At 44.8% G+C, this 24,724-nt stretch overlaps 1 protein-coding gene across 1 annotated transcript in view; it reads left to right on the top strand.

The window, feature by feature from the left end:
* Positions 1-747: 747 nt before the first annotated feature.
* DNTT (DNA nucleotidylexotransferase) overlaps positions 748-24,724 on the top strand; it is a 670,580-nt gene continuing 646,603 nt past the window's right edge. Inside the window, exon 1 of the mRNA XM_073596073.1 lies at positions 748-950. Within this exon, the coding sequence (XP_073452174.1) occupies positions 748-950 (203 nt within the window). The remainder of the gene's footprint in view (positions 951-24,724) is intronic.

The raw sequence follows: 24,724 nt of genomic DNA on the forward strand, positions 1-24,724 counted from the left end.
CCTGTTTGCCTGTGACCCTGACCTTTGGCGTGTTCTCTGTTATCCTTGTCTGCTAGTCGCTAGATATGTGATGGCAGAATATAGTGTTGGTGCTGTCCGTGAACACCATACTGCATTTAATGCAAAGGACTTGATTTTCCGATGTCATCCTCAAAGTCATATTAAAAGAAATACTCTCTCCCCACCGTACTTTATTTAATAAAAACTTGCTTTTTTAATGTCCCTCATAGCAGTGCCCAATACAATAGCTTGCATATTAGCCTTGAAAATGCACAGAATGCAGAATCAAGATTTGCCCCCCATAGATGTCAATGGTGTTCAATTTTACGTTTGTGTTTTGCGGACTTCATGCAGGGTTGGACTAATTGAACCTGGGTGGATTTGCTCATCTCTATTAATGATAGCAATACTTTGGAATATGTGTTATTGGTCTCTTTTTATAGCATTACATAACATTCAAAGATACTTTAAAAACATTGCAAATGACAAATATGTTATTGCACGTAACTGGGACAAGAAAGGTACTGTTGGTGGGTAATGCAAAGAACATCTGTTTGGTGGTATTTAGTTATATGTTGTTATAAAATAATTCACTTTGAACAGAAACTAAATTATCTCTGCAGATGTACAAAAAGTAAAACCACCAGGCAAGCAGGAAAACTGACATAAATGGCTTGTGATATCAAAAGGCAGCTGGCAGAGGAAGGTTTGGCTCATTTATGGTCACGCTGGCAATAGGTTTCTATCATGGATCTTGTTAGAGGGTCAGGGCTGATCCCTGTCAAAAAGAGACCCAGAATTCTACACGGCTCCTCTTCCTTCTGCCGCTATGAAGTGAAATTTAAAGGAATTGTCCTGTTTCTCGTGGAGAGGAAGATGGGAACAAGCAGGAGAAATTTCCTGATGGAACTGGCAAGGAAGAGAGGGTTCCAGATTGAAAGTGAATTAAGGTAAGAGTGTATATACATACATACAGTGCCTTGAAAAAGTATTCATACTCCTTGAAATTTTCCACATTTTGTCATGTTACAACCAAAAACGTAAATGTATTTTATTGGGATTTTATGTGATAGACCAACACAAAGTAGCACATAATTGTGAAGTGGAAGGCAAACTATAAATGGTTTTCAAAATATTTTACAAATAAATATGTGAAAAGTGTGGAGTACATTTGTATTCAGCCCCCCTGAGTCAATACTTTGTAGAACCACCTTTTACTGCAATTACAGCTGCAAGTCTTTTTGGGGATGTCTCTACCAGCTTTGCACATCTAAAGAGTGACATTTTTGCCTATTCTTCTTTGCAAAAATAGCTCAAGCTCAGATTGGATGCAGAGTGTCTGTAAACAGCAATTTTCAAGTCTTGCCACAGATTCTCAATTGGATTTAGGTCTGGACTTTGACTGGGCCATTGTAACACACAGAGTTGGTGTTAGAAATCATGGGGCCCTGTAGTGGCGGTGCGTCCATTAAGGGCACACAGGCACCGCCCCCTCTCTCCAGCCACCCCCTCTATGTAAAATGGATAGATTCCTGCATTGCATGAAATCTATCCATGGCCGCTGTAGCCACCCCTTATTCAGGTGTCCGGACCCTTTTCAGATGCTGGGCGCCTGAATTACAGCGGCATTGCGCTCACAGTCCACCCAGGTGTGTTAGCAAAGTAAATTAATATTTGCTTTTCTAACACTGAACCGCCTCTCTGCCAATTTGGAGGTGCGTATCTAATACCGGTCACCTGATTGGCTGAAGGCAGAGGCAATCCCATTGGCCGCCTAGCAGAACAGGAAGGAGAGACACAGCCTGAACCACGCTACCCGTCCCGCAGCTCCCGCTGTCACCTACTGCCTGACCCACCACCACAATGGGGTAAGTGCCAGGCAGACAGCGGGCGAGCGGATCGGGGGGGACACAGTGGCTGCATATTATGGGCACAGAGGCTGCATATCATAGGCACAGTTGGCTGCATTTGCTGGGCACAGAGGCTGCATATGATGGGCTCAGCTGGCTGCATTTGCTGGGCACAGTGGCTGCATATGATGGGCACAGAGGCTGCATATTGTGGGCACAGTTGGCTGCATATGATGGGCACAGTTGGCTGTATATGATGGGCACAGTTGGCTGCATTTGCTGGGCACAGTGGCTGCATATGATGGGCACAGTTGGCTGCGTTTGCTGGGCACAGTTGGCTACATATGATGCGCACAGTTGGCTGCATATGATGGGCATAGTTGCTACATATGATGGACACAGGTGGCTGCATTTGCTGGGCACAGTTGGCTGCATATGATGGGCACAGATGGCTGCATTTGCTGGGCACAGTGGGCTGCATTTGCTGGGCACAGTTGGCTGCATATGATGGGCACAGTTGGCCTCATATGATGGGCACACTGGCTGCATTTGATGGCACAGTGGCAGCAATTGATGTTTTTGTTTTAGTATTTTTCAGTTCGTTTGCGCCCCCCCAAAAAAATTTTGATCACCAGCCGCCACTCGGGTCCTGTACAGCCTTCGCCCCGCCCCCTCCCCCCAAGGTGCAGTGGAACAATGTCACTGACTTTATCCACCTATGCCTCAAAAATAGAAATAAATCCCACCTCCTGGGCCTCTGTTGATGTGATGGGGCCCAGGAAATGTAGTTTAAGCTCCGGTGAGCGAGTAGGAGTGGGGGTGTGGTCTAGGAAAGGGGTCTCCAAACTTTCTAAACGGGCCAGTTTACTGTCCTTCAGACCTTAGGGAGGCCAGACTGTGGCCATTGGGAGTACAAAAGGTCCCGACGTCAGCAGGAAAAAACAGTGTCCCATCTTTGGTGTTAGTGGGAGTAATTGTGCCCCATCGTTGGTGTCATTGGGAGGAATTGTGTGCCTTCACTGGTGTTAGTGGGGAGGGAATTATGCCCCATTGTTGGTATCAGTGGATGAAATAGTGCCCCAATGGCTGGATAAAAGCAAGTGAAGGGCTGCATCTGGCCCCTGGGGCTGCAGTTTGGAGACCACTGGTCTAGTAAAATCAATTGTTTAGCTGATGAGTCCTGCGCCCAGTACAACAGGACCAGTTGTACTGGCTTATCAGCGGCCCTGTCTCCAGGACAAGGCGTGAAGGCATATCTCATCAGCAGGACAAATATAGCAAAAAATAACCTGATATGGGTTTGAACCCTTCCCTTCCCTAAACTAAAAAAAGAAAAAAAAATGTTATGGCTTTACATGCATTTTAAAATAGTCAATTTATTACGTTAAAGCTAACTCCACTTCATTGGTTTTTTTTTTTCTTTGTTTTGGATAGACTTAGGATGACCAACTGTCATGTCTTTTTTATGTAATCTTTATTTTAAGTTTTAAAAAATACAGAAATAAAGGTAAAGAAACATTTCAATATCCATAAGTAGGTGTGACAATCAGTGCCACAAACTGAAGACTCAACCACCTTAACGTCCTCGAGTCACAATGTGCCTCAAGCCCTTATCCAAAAAGGGCACGTTCAAACAAAAAGTACAAAAAAATAGTAAAAGTGTTACTAAACCCAGGACCCTGAATTCACTATATCTGTTCTCCCACAGTACACAGAACATGGAAATGCAATCGTTTTAGTAAAAATAAACTGCTAATTACCTTTTCTCATCAGCAGTATATAGCAGTCTTGTGACTTCTATCAGCTCCTGGTTAAAGCTTGTAGGAGGAGTTTTCATACTGCACTGAGCTGTCCTATCAGGATCCAGGATCCCTGAACCTCTAACTTTCCATAGAATGCATTAAGATAAAAAACCTTCTGACTTTCCAACCCCTTTAAGCAGCAGATTAACCACTTGCCGTCCGCCCGCCATTGTTATACATCTGATGTTATACGTTGGCTAACTGCCATATCTCGGTATCCTCTTCTTCAGTGGGTGGTTGGTTTTCAGATAAAAGTGGTCTCTGCTGCGGATTCACCGTGAGATCACTTTTATTGGCGGCAGAAGAGGCCCCCCCCTCCCGGTGGCCTCCGCCGCTTACCGGAGCCGTCGGATCCTTCTCCCTGTGTGGTATGGAGCTGAGTGAGGGGAAGATGGTCCCCACCCGGCTCCATACCATTGCAGGGAGGAAACAATGTCAAAATGTCACTTCCGCCCATAGCTCTTAAAGGGACGTTTTTTTTAAATTATTTTTCAAACATTTTTTTTTTTTTTTCTTGCATTTTAGTGTAAATATGAGATCTGAGGTCTTTTTGACCCCAGGTCTCATATTTAAGAGGTCCTGTCATGCTTTTTTTTTATTATTATAAGGGATGTTTACATTCCTTGTAATAGGAATAAAAGTGATACTTTTTTTTTTTAAAGAACAGTGTAAAAATAAAGAATAAAAAGTAAAACAAATAAGAAAAAAAATGTTTTTAAAGCACCCGTTCTGCCGAGCCCGCGTGCAGAAGCAAACGCATACATGAGTAGCACCCACACATGTAGACGGTGTTCAAACCACACATGTGAGGTATCACCGCAATCGTTAGAGCGAGAGCATTAATTCTAGCCCTAGACCTCCTCTGTAACTAAAAACATGCAACCTGTAGAATTCTTTTTTAAACATCGAGAGTTTTAAGGGTAAAAGTTTGTCGCCATTCCACGAGCGGGCACAATTTTGAAGCGTGACATGCTGGGTATCAATTTACTCAGTGTAATTGGGCTAACTTTACTGTTGTCTTACTTTTTAATTCAAAAAAGTGTATTTTTTCCAAAAAAACTGCACTTGTAAGACCGCTGCGCAAATACGGTGTGACAAAGTATTGCAATGACTGCCATTTTATTCTCTAGCGTGTTAGAAAAAAATATATAATGTTTGGGGGTTCTAAGTAATTTTCTATTAGAAAAAAAAAAAACGTTTTAAACCAGTAAACACCAAATCTCAAAACGAGGCTCTGTCCTTAAGTGGTTAACCTAACAAGAGAAAAAGAACAACATAGGAGAACAGTGACAATATGGATATAGTCAGTGCAAACAGAAGTAAGCTGGTTCTCGTAAACCCACATAATATAAATAAGCGGCCTGAAGAAGATCCAGGAAGGTCTCGCCCTGCCATGCATTGCCAATGTGGCCCGACTGGTAACTCTGGCGATGGAAGTGCGTGTTGCCTTTGCATGCCAACAAGTCATCAGATGAGTGGCAGCCAGGTCGCAGTTGAGAGTGCTTGACCTATAGCACAGGCAAAACTATTTGCTGAACAAGTCTGATGAAAAATACAGACATTAACAGGATTTAGCCAAATAGAAAAAAACAAACGAAGGGGATGGAAAGCAATTTGAAAATCTAAGACACATCAACAACATCCGATTCACAGGCTGAAAAAAGACAGCTATTAAAACCCCGCAAAATAGAAACAAGACTGGGGATAACAAGGTCAGGATTGTTGGTTCACCTGAATAAGTTGTCCAAAAGTAAGGCAATGTCTAAACTAGAAGAGACTGTGATCGACACATATACTTAACGTCTCCAAGTTGCCCAGATGGAGTCAAGGTGGTCTTGAGTGCCCTTACATTACAATTACAAGCAATCCACTTCTCAGCCTGCATAATCTCAACCAACTTCCCGATCCAGTCCTCACAACTTGGAACGTATGTGCTCTTCCAGTGGATTGGAATGAGATGCTTAGCTGCATTAAGAAGATGAGATGAACACTAAGTTTATAGTGGGCAAATGGAAGAGTGGGAACATGGAGAAAGAAGTGCAACGGAGAAAAACAGAGTTCAATGCCCAGGATCTCTGCTATATGATCCCGGATATCTTCCAAAAAGGTCCTTATTGGAGAACAATCCCACCACCTATGGAGGAGCGTACCTCTCTGGCTGCAGCCCCTCCAACAAAGTTCAGAAACAGACGGGTAAATCCGGGCAAGGGTTGTAGGTATATGATACCATATCCTCAATATTTTGTAATTGTTCTCCTGCATTTACTGAGCTAGAATGTGTTAAATGATATAGGCACTGCAGTTGGTCTTCAGAAAACTCCCACTGGAGGTCACGTTCCCATTCCCTGATAAAGGTTTAGGGCTGGCTACAGCTGAGTTAAGCAGCTTATACAAGACCGAGATCATGTGTGGAGCGGAGTCTTTAGCGGTCCATAAGCGTTCAAAAGCCATAGGGTAGACCTGGTATGGACAGGTTGCCCCTGCGTAAAGAAAAAGTGATGAAGCTGGAAAATCTAAAAAAAATGGGGGAAAGCCAGAAGTCTAGAGGAAAGCCAGGAATTTCTTTTTTTTAAATTCTAACTGAGGGGCCTTCACCTTATTTCAGGTACCTTTGACATCCTGTGACAGCAAAATAAAGGCCTGTACACACGATCAGACAATCGTATGAAAAATACCGCTTTCAGATAGATTCTACGTTAATCTGATCCTTAGTGCGAGAGCCAATCACGACAGTTCATCTGATATCAGATGGGACAAGCACGAAAAGTTTTCTCGTACGATACCAGATGGTAGGATTTTCGTTTATTCAGTATAGCTGTTGTAAAATACTATAGAGGCAATTGAGTACTGTCCATGATACTTTTTTTATTTGCACTAAACACAATTTTTCAGGACAAGCTTTTGGGGTATGTCCCCTTCTTCAAGGTCCCAGCAGGACTCTCTTTAAAAAGGAGACATACTCTGAAAGCTTGTCCTGTAAAATTGTATGTTAGTATAAATAAAAAAAAAGTATCACGGACAGTACTTGATTGTCTCTTCCCAAGTGCATTAATACAGCTATATTCACCTCGAAAATACTATACAAATACACTACATCACATTACATCACCTGAATTTTTTATTCTCTCGCACAAGAATATTCATCACTTTAATAAACTCTTAATTTTCTATATGAGACTAGCATGAAAAATAACCAAAAAACGGACGATCGTTCATCTGAAAATCTCATCGTGTGTACCAGACATAAGAAATGAGGGAAACAAAACAAAGAGATTATAAATACAGTTGGCCTTTAATACAATATTGGGTTGTCAAGCATATTACACGTTTGAAGAACCTTGAAAATGATATATCCAATTATAACTGCATTCTGAAACTCTGAAATTCTTTATTTAGATTCCTGCCCTAAATGATAAAGCACAACTATAGTGAAAATACACAGTCATTGCTCATATGTTCTATAAATGTGCTTTATTTCCAATGTAAATGTATTTTTATTCTCCAACAATGCAATGTATTTTTCCCAAATGCTGTTTGCTTTAAGCAAAGTACCTAAAAGGATGGAACTGGATCCAATTTAAGTATCAGTATTGGTAAGTTAGCACATCTTTATATTGTTGACACTGACTTTATTAAAAACAAGTCTTGGACATATCCACACCACACTGGTGTTTAGGCTGCATTATTGTCAGGGACCGCCCTGGGCTTATAGGTTGTAGAAAGAACCCTGTCATGAAGCAAAAATATAGTTAATCATTTTCCTTCCTTCAGCAAATTAATAGGTTCATTAGATATCTTCCAATAAAAATGTGCAGAGTTTAATTTCAAATAAAACCACCTGTCAAAATAATAAGTAGATCCAGGAACATAGGATAACATTATATGCAAATCTTTACTTTTCCTGTTACATTTTTTAGCATGGTCTGGTCTTCTCTACCTTTCATGCACAGAAGAGCCTTCATGGTCTTTTGGATAAGAATCTGAAGATGTAGGAGAAGTTGGAGCCATCCCACTGATAGACTGGAGTTCAAAAGGTTTCCAGAAAAAAACATATCTACTGTGCAAACGTTTTAGGCAGGTGTGAAGAAATGCTGTAAAGTAAGAATGCTTTCAAAAATTATTTTTGAACCGGTTCCCGACCGGCGCACACTGATGTACGTCGGCAGAATGGCACGGCTGGGCAAATGGCGAATTTGCCACCATGCCATTGCGCGTGCGTGGGCCGGGAGCCCCGTGAGGCGGGTCGTGGGTCCCCCGGACTCGATCGCCGCTGGGATACCCGTGATCGCCTTATGGAGAGGACGAACAGGGAGATGCTAATGTAAACAAGCATCTCCCCGTTCTGTCTAGTGACAGTGTCACTGATCTCTGCTCTCTGTGATCGGGAGCAGAGATCAGTGACGTGTCACGCGTAGCCACGCCCCCCCACAGTTAGAAACACTCCCCAGGACATACTTAACCCTTACACTGCCCCCTAGTGGTTAACCCCTTCACCGCCAGTGTCATTTACACAGGAATCAGTGCATTTGTATAGCACTGATTGCTGTATAAACGACAATGGTCCCAAAAATGTGTCAAAAATGAGTCAAAAATGTCCGATGTGTCCGCCATAATGTTGCAGTCACGATACAAATCGCTGATCGCTGCCATTACTAGTGAAAAAAAAATTAATAATAAAAATGCCTTAAAACTAACCCCTATTTTGTAAACGCTATAACTTTTACGCAAACCAATCAATAAACACTTCTTTTTTTTTTTACCAAAAATATGTAGAAGAATACCGGTACGTATCGGCCTAAACTGAGGGAAAAAAATGTTTTTTTAAATATTTTTTGGGGATATTTATTATAGCAAAAAGTAAAAAATAATGCGTTTTTTTCAAAATTGTCCTTATTTTTTTGTTTATAGCGCAAAAAATAAAAACCGCAGAGGTGATCGAATACCACCAAACGAAAGCTCTATTTGTGGGAAAAAAAGGACGTCAATTTTGTTTGGGAGTCACGTCGCATGACCGCGCAATTGTCAGTTAAAGTGATGCAGTGCCGAATCGCAAAAAGTGCTCTGGTCAGGAAGGGGGTAAATTCTTCCGGGGTTAAAAATGTACAAAATGAGCAAACAGAAGAAAAATCTCAATCAAATTAATATTTGGTGTGATTAAACTTTGGCTTCAAACCAGCATCAATTCTTACACTTGCACACTTTGTACACTTGTACAAAGTCAGAGATTTTGTAGGATTCGAGTCAGGTGTATGATTAACCAATTATACCACAGCAGGTGCTAATGACCATTAATTTTATATGTAGGTTGAAACACTGTCATTAACTAAAAAAAAAACAGAAGTGTGGGAGGCTTAAAACTGGATGAGGAACAGCCAAACCATGCTACTAAGGTGAGGTTGTAGAAGACAGTTTCATGTCACAGGTCATACACCATGGCAAGGCTGAGCACAGCAACAAGACACACGGTAGTTATAATGCATCAGCAAGGTCTCTCCCGGGCAAAATTTTCAAAGCAGACTGGGGTTTCAAAATGTGCCGTTCAAACTCTTTTGAAGAAGCACAAAGAAGCAGACAACGCTGAGGACCATAGTTCTAGTGGTTGGCCAAGGAAACTTAATGCACCAGGTGAAAGACACACCATGCTTACTTCCCTCCGAGATCGGAAGATGTCCAGTAGTGCCAACAGAACAGATCTGGTGGAAACCAGTGGGACCCATTTACTGTCTGGCCAGAAGTGGTCTTCATGGAAGAATTGTGGTCAAAAAGCCATACCGTCGATGTGGAAGCAAGGTTAAATGACTCAACTATAAAAAAAATATATAAAATGCACCATCAATCAACTTGAGTGCAAAAACCTCATGAAGTGAATGTTTGAATACCCTATGTATATAAACAAATGGATACAAAGTGACAAAAAATTGAAACAAACAAGTGAAACAAAGTCTGAAAAACAAAAATTCCCAGTCGATGCCTATTCATGGGAAACGCGTTGGTTAAGGAGCTAGTAGTGTGGCATTTAGAGCATAGACTGCACTGCAGGTGGCCGTGCTCATACTGTTTTTCTATTTTTTACCCAATTTTTGTAAGTGCAACTTTTTATGCACTATGAGTTTTTTTACCTCCTCCACACGGTATCAACTGAGCACATGAAGTCAGTGCTCTATCTATATCCCAGTGACTGATCATCAGGAACCTATTTGCCTATTTGCCTTGGTGGGGACACGCGTCTGTGGACCTGGTTGACATGTCTGTACCTGCGGGTGGAACTGGAGTCCAGCTTGAGTCTCAGAGAGCGATCATTCACAGCTGATTTCCCTTTGTGGAGACACGCGTATTTAGATCCTAGGATCTGGTAAGCTGCCACCTATTAGTTTAAACACACTGGTGAAGGAGGGCTGGACAAGGTTGCCTGGAATTTCCCTGTTCCTTTCAGTTTTGGATGGACACTGTCATTTTTCACAGTTGATTCATGGATGGATTAACATTTCATTCACACAGTTTTTGTTTTTTTAACACCTTTGAACTTATTTGATAATAGATTTTTACATCAAACGTTTTTTATTTCAGGACTTTATGTTTTTCAGAAATTGTTTTACTGGTTTGTTTAATTTTTTTGTCACTTTGTATCCATTTGTTTATATACTTATTCAAACATTCACTTCATGAGGTTTTGCACTCAAGTTTATTGACAGCGTACTTTATGTATTTTTTTATTCTTTAGTATCCCAACTTTCCAGGGATTTTATGATGCAGCAGTCTTTTTAACACAGCGACCAAGCACACCCTTTTTAAGTGTAAAGATTTTTTTTAAGTGCCTCAACTATGCATGAAAACATAGGGACTGTGGTGCCTAAAAATGGCAGCAGGTGCTCTGGACCGATAAGTCAAAATTTGAAATATTTGGCTGTAACAGGAGGCAATTTGTTCGCTGAAGGGATGGGGAGCGGTACAATATTGAGGTTCCTTGCAAGTTCTAGGAGTTGTAGATTTGTTCAGGATCAATGGTGTCCTCAATGCTGAGAAATACAGGCCGATTTTTATCTATCATACCATACCATTGGGGAGGCCCACAATTTATTCTGCAGCAGGACAACAACCTCAAATATACAGCCAATTACATTAAGAACTATCTTAAGCGTAAAAAAGTACAAAAGTAAAGAAATTATGGTTTGGTCCCCATGGAGCCCTGATGTCAACATCATCCAGTCTGTCTGGGATTACATGAAGAGATAGAAGGATTTGAGGCATCCACAGAAGATCTGCTGTTAGTTCTCAAAGATGTTTGGAACAACCTACCTGCTGAGTTCCTTCAAAAACTGTGTGCAAGTGTGCCTAGAAGAATTGATGCTGTTTTGATTTTTGTTTTGTTCATTTACTATCTATTTTATTAATTGATTAATAAACTAATAACACTTCTATTTCTGAAAGTATTTATAACTTACAGCATTTTTCACACCTGCCTAAAACGTTTGCACAGTAATATATGTATATCCAACAAGTTTCTGGAGTTTTAGAGTGCCCCCTACATTAGAGCTCAGAATGCTGGGTAAAATAAATGATAGACTTTAGTGACCAGGAAGATTCAAGGATTAGTGTTTCTAAGGGCATGCTCCTCAGCAGCCGGTTATTGCAGCTGCTTGATCCATATTGTATGTGGATATTAATTGGACTTTTGTGATGGAATTAATACCTTTTGGGCGCCATTCTGTTGATGGTGTGTTCCTACCACTCCTACATCTTCTAATATGAAGTTGCTTTGTAAGTACTGTATATTTCCGTTTTAGCAAGCATAGGGAGGCTGCATACTGGTGAACTTGCTCCATATGTGTTTTTTTTACACTTATATCCCACACTTATATATATTGCCATATCCCTCTGACATGTTTCACCCACACTGGGCTTAATAGTAGAGGTGTTATGGTGTTTGTGAGTACTTTTCACCTGTGGCCACACCCCACCAATGCATTTCACCCCAATGAAATTATTATGACTTCTGCAAATAAGCTTATTCGGGTGAAACATGGCAGAGGGTATGACCAAAGGCAGGGACTGTCATCTAGCCAGCCAAGAGTAATAAATTATGTATGGAGCAAGGCTTCCCTTTGCTTGTAGTGTGGAGCCAAGACAAGTTCCTAAAAGCTGCCACTTGATAGACTGCAGACAGGATTTATTGGAACTTCATGTGGTGCTTGCAGTATTGATCTTCAACAGTATATGTCCGATATCTTAAATATTATCATTTCTCTTTTTTCTAGATTATATTTGCGTGAAAATTGTAGGTCTTCCATTTAATATAAAAACATTAGAATCTGCTTTTCAGCTTACGTTTTTGCGAAATTTAATTTTGCATTTGATTACATTTGTTTTGTATTCTAAAGTAATGTTCTGTGCCTTCAACCTTTAGATAAATGAAAGTATAAGTTTTATGCATTAAAAAGAAATCAAAACTATTTAGCCATATTAGTTTTCTTTTATTCCTAAAAATGTTGTTCCTATACCCTGGGGTTTTTTTTCGCCTTCCTCTGGATCAACTGGGTATAGGATTGGGTATATGGGATTGTTTGATATTATTTTTATTTTTTTTTTATGGTTGAACTAGATGGACTTGTGTCTTTTTTCAACCTGACTAACTATGTAACCCTTGCTACTTTATTTATTGCATTTTTGTTATATTTATCATTTAGGTTAATTGCCCTTTTCTTTTACAATGCACCTTCCCACACAGCAAAACAAGTTGCTTCTGTGAGTTTTTGGTACTTGGGTTTTCTATAAAATTTTAGTATGTTTAGTCCTTTTGTTCAGTATTTTATTCAAACTTTTATAGTATGAATGGGAGTATTGTCTAGATGTTCCAGACCTGCACATTTAATATGGAAACTGCTTTGTTACAAATAACCAATTCTTGCTGAGTTTCCTCTCTAGGGTCATTCATCTCTTGTGTAAGGTGCCTTTTTATAAGCTACATCGCTTACTAGAAAAAATAACTTCAAGGTTCTGGTGTAGTTACAATCAGACATAATAATGACCTATTTTCTGTTTGCAGCCTTTTCAATTTGTAGCCTCATTGAACTTTATCACAGTCATTTAGGTGAGGTGGATTATCACAAACCCCAATTAAGTACATAAACGTTTTTACTCACAGTCTTTAAAGATAAATAAAATTAGAGCTGGTCTTAAAGTGTGAGTTGGGGTAAAACAAAAACATATTCGTTACATCACTGCAATACATGTACATTTCCCCATGTTGTATATCCTTAAAAACATTCCAAGTGTCGAAAAATGCCAGTTGACCCTACCAAAAATCCAGTTAGCTTCTAACTAGCTGTAGGGAGATGAAAAAACTGGCTTTGCTCTACTAAAATCCCTCTCACCACAATGTGTAACATAATAGGGAAGTGTTTTTTCTGCGTCCTAGTTTCTCTGTCATGCCTGCTCTTTCTGTCTCCAATTCTGTCAAGTTTAAAATCTTAAAGCTGAAGTTTAGCTAAAATAATTTTTAGCCCTACATTGGCCTAACTTACAGGTAGTGAAGTATGTCCAGCATCATGCAGGTAACTGGATCCCATAGAAATCTTCATTGCAGGGATGCCCCGTCCTCTTCCTGTCTCTGAACCTCCAGCACATGGATTGAATTCAATAGAAAGTTCCTTATGAGGAGCTGCCCCCTCCTGGTCTGTGAAAGGATCTCCGAATGGGGCAGATTCTGATGAGTCACAATATTCTCTCATGTTACATCCAATGAAAGAACTTTGCTCAATGGATGAGAGGAGGGATCATGTCCCCATTGGGGGCTTTTTCTATTGAACTCAGCTCAGAGGCCCTAAGCTATCAACCCCTTGTGTGCTGGACATTTATAGACAGGAAGAGGACGTGGCATCCCTGCAGTGAAAATTTCTACAGGACTATTTTTCTTTTCTTCCCAGAAGATCAACACCATCTCTGTTCAGGCATAATCCAGGACCAACATCTACTTCCTAGTGTAAGACACTGGTCCAGGGATGAAGCAATTATGTAAATTGAGATGCCCTTTTCCATAGCCTTTACTTTATTTGCTATGTGTACATACAGTATGTTAATCCCAGCTGCTGTATGTATGGGAGAGTTATAATGTTACGGCAGATTTCCTGTAGTAGACTAAGATGACACTTTTTTTTTAATTGATTGTCACGTTTTCTTTTCGGTTTTAATTTTTTTTTTTAGAAATCTTGCTTCCGTCTTTTTGCATTTTTTTGTACTCAATATAAACACATATTGTTTGCAATGACCAATGACCAATAGAAAAAAAAAGCTCTCTTAACATGCCATAGAATTTGATAATGCAATCTCTCCAAAAGAACAGATTCATCTGATCTCAAGTGTGATCCTTCTCGTCATAGTATCCCAAAGCAATGATTTTTGCAATCAAAAGGGCTTCCTCTACCTTTTATGTCTTCAACCCCTTCCTGCCTGCAACCTGTCAACTAAATATCCTCAGAAAATTGCCTGAGGCTGGGGGTATGTTAATCTATATCTTTCTTTGGCAGGTAGCAGCCAACACTGTGCATGGCAGCAGGGCCGATCCTAGGGTCACAGACGCCTGGGTGCAGAAATATTTCTGGAGCCCCCACTTGGACGTGGTCATCTTACTTACTCCTCCCCTTTACAAATGTTTCTATGGCAACAACCCAAACACAGAGATGCTCCCCTAAGGAGTCTTCATTACCCTGGGATCCTCCCATTAACTCTTAACAATAAACAAAATACAGGAAGAGAGTACTCTAGTTGGACCTGGAGGGGGGTCTCTCTAATGGACACAGAGAGGGCTTCTGTTAGAGAATCTGTTAGAGAGAGGCTCCAGACATACTACAGGAGACGGTCAGAGACTGCAGACATGATACAGTAGATGGTCAGAGACTGCGGAAATGATACAAGAGATCTATGCATCAAATGCAGCCTTATCAGTGCCCACCAAATGCAGCCTCATCAGTGCCCACCAAATGCAGCTTATCAGTGCCCATCAAATGCAGTCTACCAGTGGCCACCAAATACAGCCTACCAGTGCCCACTAAATGCAGCTTATTAATGCCCACCAAATGCAGCCTACCAGTTCCCATCAAATGTAGCCTTATCCGTGCCCATCAAATGCAGCCTACCAATGCCCATCAAATGCAGCCTACCAGTGCTCACCAAATGCAACCTACCAGTGCTCACCAAATGCAGCTTATCAGTGCCCATCAAATGCAGCCTGCCAGTGCTCACCAAATGCAGCCTGCCAGTGCTCACCAAATGCAGCCTACCAGTGCCCATCAAATGCAGCTTATCAGTGCCCATCAAATGCATCCTGCCAGTACCCATCAAATGCAGCCTACCACTGCCCATCAAATGCAGCCTACCAGTGCCCACCAAATGCAGCCTACCAGTGCCCACCAATTTCAGCCTCATCAGTGTCCATCAAATGCAGCCTCATCAGTGCCCACCAAATGCAGCTTATCAGTGCCCATCAAATGCAGCCTACCAGTGCCCACCAATTGCAGCCTACCAGTGCCCATCAAATGCAGTCTACCAGTGCCCACTAAATGCAGCTTATCAGTGCCCACCAAATTCAGCATCATCAGTGCCCATATAATGCAGCCTACCAGTGTCCATCAAATGTAATTTTTCAGTGCCCACCAAATGCAGCCTACCAGTGCCCACCAAATGCAGCATCATCAGTGCCCATCAAATGCAGCCTTATCAGTGCCCATATAATGCAGCCTACCAGTGCCCATCAAATGTAGCTTATCAGAGCCCATCAAATGCAGCCTACCAGTGCCCACCAAATGCAGCCTACCAGTGCCCACCAATGGCAGCCTACCAGTGCCCATCAAATGCAGCCTACCAGTGCCCACTAAATGCAGCTTATCAGTGCCCATTAAATGCAGCCTACCAGTGCCCACCAACTGCAGCCTATCAGTGCCCATCAAATGCAGTCTACCAGTGCCCACTAAATGCAGCTTATCAGTGCCCACCAAATTCAGCATCATCAGTGCCCATCAAATGCAGCCTTATCAGTGCCCATATAATTCAGCCTACCAGTGCCCATCAAATGTAACTTTTCAGTGCCCACCAAATGCAGCCTACCAGTGCCCACCAAATGCAGCATCATCAGTGCCCATCAAATGCAGCCTTATCAGTGCCCATAGAATGCAGCCTACCAGTGCCCACCAATTGCAGCCTACCAGTGCCCATCAAATGCAGCTTATCAGTGCCCACCAAATGCAGCATCATCAGTGCCCATCAAATGCAGCCTTATCAGTGCCCATAGAATGCAGCCTACCAGTGCCCACCAATTGCAGCCTACCAGTGCCCATCAAATGCAGCTTATCAGTGCCCATCAAATGCAGCCTGCCAGTGCTCACCAAATGCAGCCTACCAGTGCCCATCAAATGCAGCTTATCAGTGCCCATCAAATGCATCCTGCCAGTACCCATAAAATGCAGCCTACCACTGCCCATCAAATGCAGGCTAACACTGCCCACCAAATGCAGCCTACCAGTGCCCACCAATTGCAGCCTGATCAGTGTCCATAAAATGCAGCCTCATCAGTGCCCACCAAATGCAGCTTACCAGTGCCCACCAATTGCAGCCTACCGGTGCCCATCAAATGCAGTCTACCAGTGCCCATGAAATGCAGCTTATCAGTGCCCACCAAATGCAGCCTACCAGTTCCCACCAAATGCAGCATCATCAGTGCCCATCAAATGCAGCCTTATCAGTGCCCATATAATGCAGCCTACCAGTGCCCATCAAATGTAGCTTATCAGAGCCCATCAAATGCAGCCTACCAGTGCCCACCAAATGCAGCCTACCAGTGCCCACCAATTGCAGCCTACCAGTGTCCATCAAAAGCAGCCTACCAGTGCCCACTAAATGCAGCTTATCAGTGCCCATCAAATGCAGCCTACCAGTGCCCACCAATTGTAGCCTACCAGTGCCCATCAAATGCAGTCTACCAGTGCCCACTAAATGCAGCTTATCAGTGCCCACCAAATGCAGCCTACCAGTGCCCACCAAATTCAGCATCATCAGTGCCCATCAAATGCAGCCTTATCAGTGCCCATATAATGCAGCCTACCAGTGCCCATCAAATGTAACTTTTCAGTGCCCACCAAATGCAGCCTACCAGTGCCCACCAAATGTAGCTTCATCAGTGCCCATCAAATGCAGCCTTATCAGTGCCCATAGAATGCAGCCTACCAGTGCCCATCAAATGTAGCTTATCATTGCTCATCAAATGTAGCTTATCATTGCTCATCAAATGCAGCCTACCAGTGCCCACCAAATGCAGCCTACCAGTGCCCATCAATTGCAGCCTACCAGTGCCCATCAAATGCAGCCTACCAGTGCCCACTAAATGCAGCTTATCAGTGCCCACCAAATGCAGCCTACCAGTGCCTACCAAATGCAGCTTCATCAGTGCCCATCAAATGCAGCCTTATCAGTGCCCATATGAATGAATGAATGAATGAATAATTTGTAAAGCGCTACAAATTGCGAACTGAATCGCCTCAAGGCGCTAGATGTATTCTCTGTAGCCAGCTTCTAGAAAAGGAAGGTCTTTAGTTTTTTCCTGAAGGCCTGGTGGTTTTTTTCCATGCGGAGGTTGGTTGGGAGAGCATTCCATAGTCGAGGTCCTTGGACTGCAAATCTACGTTCTCCTTTTGCTTTGTAGCGGTATTTGGGAATGAGGAGGAGGTTTTGGTTAGCTGATCGAAGACTGCGATTCGGTGTGTAGTGTTTTATTTTTTCCCGGAGATATTGCGGAGCGTTTCCTTGTATGCATTTATGGGTGAGGCAGAGGGTCTTGAATGTGATCCGATTCTTCACCGTTAGCCAATGTAGGCTTTTTAGGGATGGGGAGATGGATTCCCAGGGCTTTTTCCCTGTTAACAGCCTTGCCGCCGTGTTCTGCATGAGTTGCAAGCGCGCAAGCTGGTATTGGGGTAGACCTACGTAGAGGGAATTTGCGTAGTCGAGTCGGGAATTGATGATCGTTCCCACAACTGCCGCTTTGTCCTCTTCTGGGATGAAGGGGATGAGTCTGCGAAGCAGGCGGAGGAGGTGGTGAGATCCGCTCACCACCGATCCTATTTGTGCATCCATTGTCATTCCTGAGTCAAAGATGACTCCGAGACTCTTGACTTTGGTGCTGGGGGAGATGGTCTGTCCGAGGATGGAGGGTGGTGTCCACGGAGTCTCAATTTTGGAATTTTTGTTGGCTTGCAGGAGAAGAAGTTCTGTTTTTGATTCGTTAAGTTTGAGGGAGCTAGCGGTCATCCAGTCATTGATTAAAGTGAGGCATTTCTGTAGTTGCTGATGATGATCTTTCTGTCCATTAATGCGAAAGTAGAGTTGGGTGTCGTCTGCATATGAGTGGAAGAAGAGGTCCGTTTTCCTGATGATATTGAGAAGCGGGCGGATGTAGATGTTAAATAGCACTGGTGACAAGGGTGAGCCCTGAGGGACTCCACAGGAGACTGCCCGAGATTCCGAGGTGAATGTTCCCAGTTTCACTGTCTGAGAGCGATTCTCTAAGAAGGATGTAAACCATTTTAGGGCAGAATCTGTGGCTCCTGCAACTTCTGCGAGGCGGACAAGTAAAGTATTGTGGTCCACTGTATCGAATGCTGCGCTGAGGTCTAACAGTACCAGGAGACTCGGTTCCCCGTCATCTGCTGCTTCAAGGGCATCGTCCCATATTTTGAGAAGTGCTGTTTCTGTGCCATGGCCTGGGCGGAAGCCTGATTGCAGAGGGTCCAGGATGTGGTGTGTCTCCAGGTGGTGTTGTAGCTGCTGTACTACTGCTTTCTCTATAATCTTGGAGATGGTGTTGAGGCTTGTTATTGGTCTGCGGCAGTTAGGGTCTTTAGGGTCGAGATTAGGTTTCTTTAGCAGGGGTTTGACGATGCCTTGCTTGAGGGAGGTTGGCACAGTCCCTTCTTTGAATGATTGATTTATGAGATGTGTTAGGGTGGGGGCCAGGATGTCGGAACATGCTTTGAACAATTTGGTGGGGATGATGTCGTTCGGTGATGTGCTGTCGCGAAGGCTTCTGATGATGTTTTTAGTCGTGTCCGTGGTGATTGGGGACAAAGAAAACTTTGGTGGTTGAGTGATGTTCGTGTCGATATCCTCTTTTTGCATCGGTTGGGTGAGGTTGGTTGTTATTTTCTGATGAATTGCTTTCCGAATGTTGTCGATTTTGTTGATGAAGAAATCTGATAACTCATTGCAGAATTCTTGAGTATCGTTTGCAGGGGGCTCTAGGCAGGCCGGGTTCATTGATTGAGCAACTATTTTGAAAAGTTCCCGTGGGCGGTTTAAGGCGGATGAGATGGTGTCTGCAATATGTTCTTTTTTGGCTTTGAAGATTGCCTTGTGGTATTTCACCGTGAGTGCTTTGTAGTTAGCATGGTTTTCCTTGGTGGGATTTCTTCTCCAAGTTCTCTCAGCTCTTCTGCGTTCTTGCTTGAGTAGGGTGAGAGTGCCATTAAACCAACTCGAGTTTTTTGTGCGGACGGGTGTTCTGCGTTTTGGCGCCACGGAGTCTGCTGTTTGTAGTAAAGCATTGTTTAGGGAGTTGAGTGTTTGTTCCGTTGAGAGGTTTGGGTTTAGCGGAAGAATTTTGCTCGACAATGTAGTTTTGAAGAGTTCAGAGTGTAGTTTCTTCTGAGATCTATTCCAGTGTGTTGCTATTGCCCGTTTCTGTTTTTGGAGAGTGGTGTTGGTGGTGATTTTAAATTTGATAGCATGGTGGTCCGTCCATGGTAGTGGGGTGATGTTCAATACGTCGATGTCCATATTCTGTTTGAAGATGAGATCTAAAGTGTGTCCTGAACCATGCGTAGGAGCATTTATCAGTTGTTGCAGGCCAAGTTCTTCCATTTGGTTAACGCAGGCGGTTGCCATAGGGTCTTGGGCGGAGTTTGCCCATAGATTGAAATCCCCAAGTACCAGAAGGTTTTTGGTTTTCAAGGTGTGCATTGAGAAGAATTCAGTGAGCGGTGTGAGGAGATTGGTCTTTGGTCCAGGTGGTCTGTAGCATAGTAGTATGTGAATGGTGTCTTGAGGTGTTGTTTGAAGGTGCAGTGAGAGTGTTTCCATGAAAGGCACTGAGTTCTGTAAGTTTGGTTTGGTGAGCCCCAGGTGCGATTTGAAAATCACTGCTAGACCTCCTCCTTTTTTCCCTATTCTATGCTCAGATAGGATACTGTAGTTCTTGGGCACCAATTCAGTTAGGATGGTGTTGCAGTCGGAAGTTAGCCAGCTTTCTGTAATGAAGAGGCAGTCTATGTTGTTTTCGGTGATGAACTCGCGGATTTCCAGCCTATGCTTGACTGCAGATCTGGTGTTGATCAGGGCACATGCTAGTTGTTGTGGTTGGATCGGTGTCTCCCTGCCTTTGATGGTTGATTGTGGGTTGGTCCTTAGTAATTGTTCTTTTTTTAGTCTTTTTTGCGTGGTGGTCGGTAAAGTTGCGGCCGTGTATCTTAGCCTGTGGAGGGTATCTGCTGTGTACTTGAAGTTGCACATGATGCGGAAGGCGGCGTTGCTAGAAAAGAAATTTGTATGACGAAGGCACTGGTGTGGCGATGCTAGCCTTGCAGGGGGATGGAGGGATCGGATGGCTGACCACTGCTCTGGAGTGGTGAGAGTGACGGCTGAGTGTTGGAGCGGAAGTACTGGAGGGAGGAGGCTGCCTACCTCCCTCTCGTTGATCCAGAGGAAGGCAAAAAAAACCCCTGGCTGCGTAGGCCAATGGTGCAGTCGAGGAAAAAATTCCTTCCTGACCCCCCGAGGGGCGATCGGACAAGGGCCCCTGGATCAACTTCTCGAGTGCCCCCGGTGGCTTACCTGTGCTGAAGGTCCCGAAGGTGAAGGAGGGGGAGCTGGTGCGGTGGGTGGTGCGGTGGCTGCGTCTCAGGCGATTTGAGGTAGACTGGCCCCCGGTGAATCTCTAGTGCCCCCGCAGTGAGGTCCAGTAGCAGGAGGGGCGATTCTCGGTGCAGAGGGCACGGGGCTCTGTTGGACAACAGTGAGGGGTTGTGGTGGCAAGCTGGCTGGGCTAGGCTGCAGCCGTGGTCCGTCCCACCGACTCTAGTGGCTAGAACGTGGTGATTGAGACCGCGGCTGCGGTGGAGGCCACAGAGGGGGGGGGGGGGTATGGCTGGATAGATGACTAGGGGGTAGTGGGTCCAATCGGGCGGTGATGGCTGGGGGCTGATGGCCTCAGGAGGAAGTCCTAGGATTCCTGGGTGTGCCAATATGGCCGCCGGCTGGGGCTAAGCCGTGGCTGGCCGGCAGAGGGAGTACCAAGATGGCCGCCGGCTAGGCCCGAGCCGCGGGCTGTCCTAACGTTGTTGCCCACACCGTCCGGTGGAGATGATCAGTTGGAAGAGGGGTGCGGACCCGCCGGAGCGGCCGGTCAGTAGAGGGGACGGTAAGTGCTGTAATCTGCCGACCAGGAGCCGCGAAGAGTCCCGGGCGGCCGGCCAGCTGACTAGGCGGCGTCCGGATGGATAGAGGGGGGACCGGCTGAATGCTGCAGGGGGGAGAAGTGGAGAGCTGCGGGCTAGCCAGCCGAGGGCGGCCGGAGCCGCGGAGTGTCCTGAGCGGCCGACCGGCTGCTGAAGGTGGCCGCCGGAGAGTCGGAGGGGAGAGGGACTGGCGTGGTAATGCGGGGGGGGGGGCTGGGCCGGAGCCGCGGAGTGTCCTGAGCGGCTGGCCGACTAAGAACGGCGTCTGGAGTAGGTCGGAAGGGGGATAGGATGAAGGGGGATAGGATGTAAGGGATGTGGATTAGAGGAGGGGGGGAGAGCCGAGGAAGGGGTGGCCACAGGCCGAGCTCTTCACGGAGCTGCTAGATAGAGGTCTGCTCTGCAGAGTGTCAGCACTCAGATATAATGCAGCCTACCAGTGCCCATCAAATGCAGCCTACCAGTGCTCACCAAATGCAGCCTACCAGTGCCCATAAAGTGCAGCTTATCAGTGCCCATCAAATGCATCCTGCCAGTGCCCATCAAATGGATCCTGCCAGTGCCCATCAAATGCAGCCTATCAGTGCCCACCAGTTGCAGCCTCATCAGTGCCCATCAAATGCAGCCTACCAGTGCCCACCAAATGCAGCCTTATCAGTGTCCATCAAATGCAGCTTATCAGTGCCCATCAAATCCAGCCTACCAGTGCCCAGCAATTGCAGCCTACTAGTGCCCATCAAATGCAGTCTACCATTGCCCACTAAATGCAGCTTACCAGTGCCCACCAAATGCAGCCTACCAGTGCCCACCAAATACAGCTTCATCAGTGCCCATATAATACAGCCTTATCAGTGCCCACATAATGCAGCCTACCAGTGCCCATCAAATGCAGCCTTCCAGTGCTCACCAAATGCAGCCTACCAGTGCCCATCAAATGCAGCTTCATCAGTGCCCATCAAATGCAGCCTCATCAGTGCCCATCAAATGCAGACTACCAGTGCCCATCAAATGCATCCTGCCAGTGCCCACCAAATGCAGCCTGTCAGTGCCCACCAATTGCAGCCTGCCAGTGCCCACCAATTACAGCCTGCCAGTGCCCACCAATTACAGCCTGCCAGTGCACATCAATGCAGCCTCGTTAGTGTATGGGGATTAGAGAGAGGAGAGCCGCTGGATCACACAGAGTGGGGATCTCCTGCTATGACACGGTATGGATTTGAAGAAATTACGTGGTGGCCGCTGTCATGCAAAGTACCGCCTCCTGAACCTGTTCCTTTGATAGACGTCACACGTCCCAGCATTGGACCAGTGTGATGTCTATCAAAGGAGATGGTCCAGGAGGCGGGACTTTGTATGACAGCGGCTGCCAGGTGTCACAGCAGGAGATCCCTGCTCTGTGTGATCCGGCAGTGCTCGCCCTCCCCACTTTCCCTCCAAGGCATCGATGGGGCCCACACGGGCCCAAAAAAGATGGTCGCCACGGGTCTGCAGCTGCAATTTTTTTGTCCCTAGACCCTGGACTGGCCCTGAGAGTTCTGGCAGGTGGCACTGGTGGGCTTTCTTCAGTGGCCGGGCCCCCAGGCCACTGCCAAAGTGCCTGACCGGTCAGTCCACCCCCTGGGCACATGAACACAAGAAAAGAAGGATCCCAATCAGTTTTGATTATATCACTGCAGCGCTTTCATGTGCGTTAAAAAAAAAAAGCAGAGTGCTGCATTTTAATGCGTTGCAAATGCACATGAAAATGCACAAGTCTGGTGCGTTCTTTTTCCTGTCACATTTTCTATGCACGTTTTTAGGCGCGCTGCCATTAGATCATTATGCATGTTTTATAAAAGCGCATCAAAGGGGCAGCATGCAGGAGTTTGATGCACTTTCATGAAAACAGTTATTCCAATAGAGTTTAATGGTAGTGTGCCTGAAAACACATGTAATTGTTCCATAAAACGCACAGCAAATGCACTGAAGACGCAGGTGAATGCACAGGGGGCGCAGAGACTGCGATGTAAATGAGCCTTCAGGAAAATATGTCCATGTCACTGACATATCCCTCTGGAAATGCTGGCTATCACCATGACACTACTCCTTTTACTCTGCCATGGCATGCTGGGAGTTGTAGTGCTACCATACCTGAGACTTGTTGTTCCTGTAATTCCAGTCAAGGCATGCTGAGACTTGTAGCCCCCTCCCCCATCACCTCCCCAGGCAGCCTTCCAGGACCCAGATCTGGAGTTTGTAGAACTCCTTGTTCTCCTCTGTGACGGGCTCCCCTCTCCTCCGCTGCCTTCTCCTTCTTCCCGCCCACGCTCTTTATTCTCTTCTTCTTCACCCACCATTCCACCGTCTACAGCGTCCTGGTGCTAGGCAACCATGGGGGAGGAGCTGCGTCCGGACACAGACGCTGGGATGGTAGATTGGGCGGAGCCTCAGTAGGGGCTGTGGGTAGGGTTTTCTGAGCAGGGTGTGATGCTTGCGGTCAGTCCACCCCTGGGCGGGTGTGCCACACTAGCGCGCCTGCCCACACACAAGGAGAAGAGGAGGGAGGGGAGCACTTCGGTGCCCCTACCTCTGCGGCACCTGGGTGCAGTGCACCCAGCACACCCACCCAGGTTCGGCTCTGCATGGCAGCTACATACATACTGTACCTGCTATCACTAATAACTTTGGTCTAATTAACAATCAGAAATGTTTCAGAGTAATTTCTGATTATGTGATCCTTGTGTCAGCTTTGAGATAGGGATCACATGGAGACTGGGGGTTTCATTCATAAAAAAAGGCTTAAAGTGAATGTAAACCCAAAAAAAAAATAATTAAGGCTTGCACCTTGTACAGTATAGGATTTCATGTCATCTGTGCCCAGTCTTGCCATGAAGAGTTAATCCAGCTCTGAGCCGTCCTCTTATTTTTTTTCAGTGAGATAAAAATGGACAGACAGAGAAATAGGAGTTCATTTCTCCCCCTTGCTGTGAGTGACAGGTGATTTACAGTCAGGTCCATAAATATTGGGACATCAACACAGTTCTAATCTTTTTGGCTCTATACATCACCACAATGGATTTGAAATGAATCGAACAAGATGTGCTTTAACTGCAGACTTTCAGCTTTAATTTGAGGGTATTTACATCCAAATCAGGTGATTGGTGTAGGAATTACAACAGTTTGTATATGTGTCTCCCACTTTTTAAGGGACCAAAAGTAATGGGACAATTGGCTACTCAGCTGTTCCCTGGCCAGGTGTGTGTTATTCCCTCATTATCCCATTTACAAGGAGCAGATAAAAGGTCCAGAGTTCATTTCAAGTGTGCTATTTGCATTTGGTACCTGTTGCTGTCAACTTTCAATATGAGATCCAAAGAGCTGTCACTATCAGTGAATCAAGCCATCAGTAGGCTGAAAAAACAAAACAAACCCATCAGAGAGATAGCAAAAACATTAGGTGTGGCCAAATCAACTGTTTGGAACATCCTTAAAAAGAAAGCTCAGCAACACCAAAAGACCCGGAAGACCATGGAAAACAACTGTGGTGGATGACCGAAGAATTCTTTCCCTGGTGAAGAAAACACCCTTCACAACAGTT

The sequence above is a fragment of the Aquarana catesbeiana genome, linkage group LG08 (assembly GCF_042186555.1).
Source record: "Aquarana catesbeiana isolate 2022-GZ linkage group LG08, ASM4218655v1, whole genome shotgun sequence".
Lineage (NCBI taxonomy): Eukaryota > Metazoa > Chordata > Amphibia > Anura > Ranidae > Aquarana > Aquarana catesbeiana.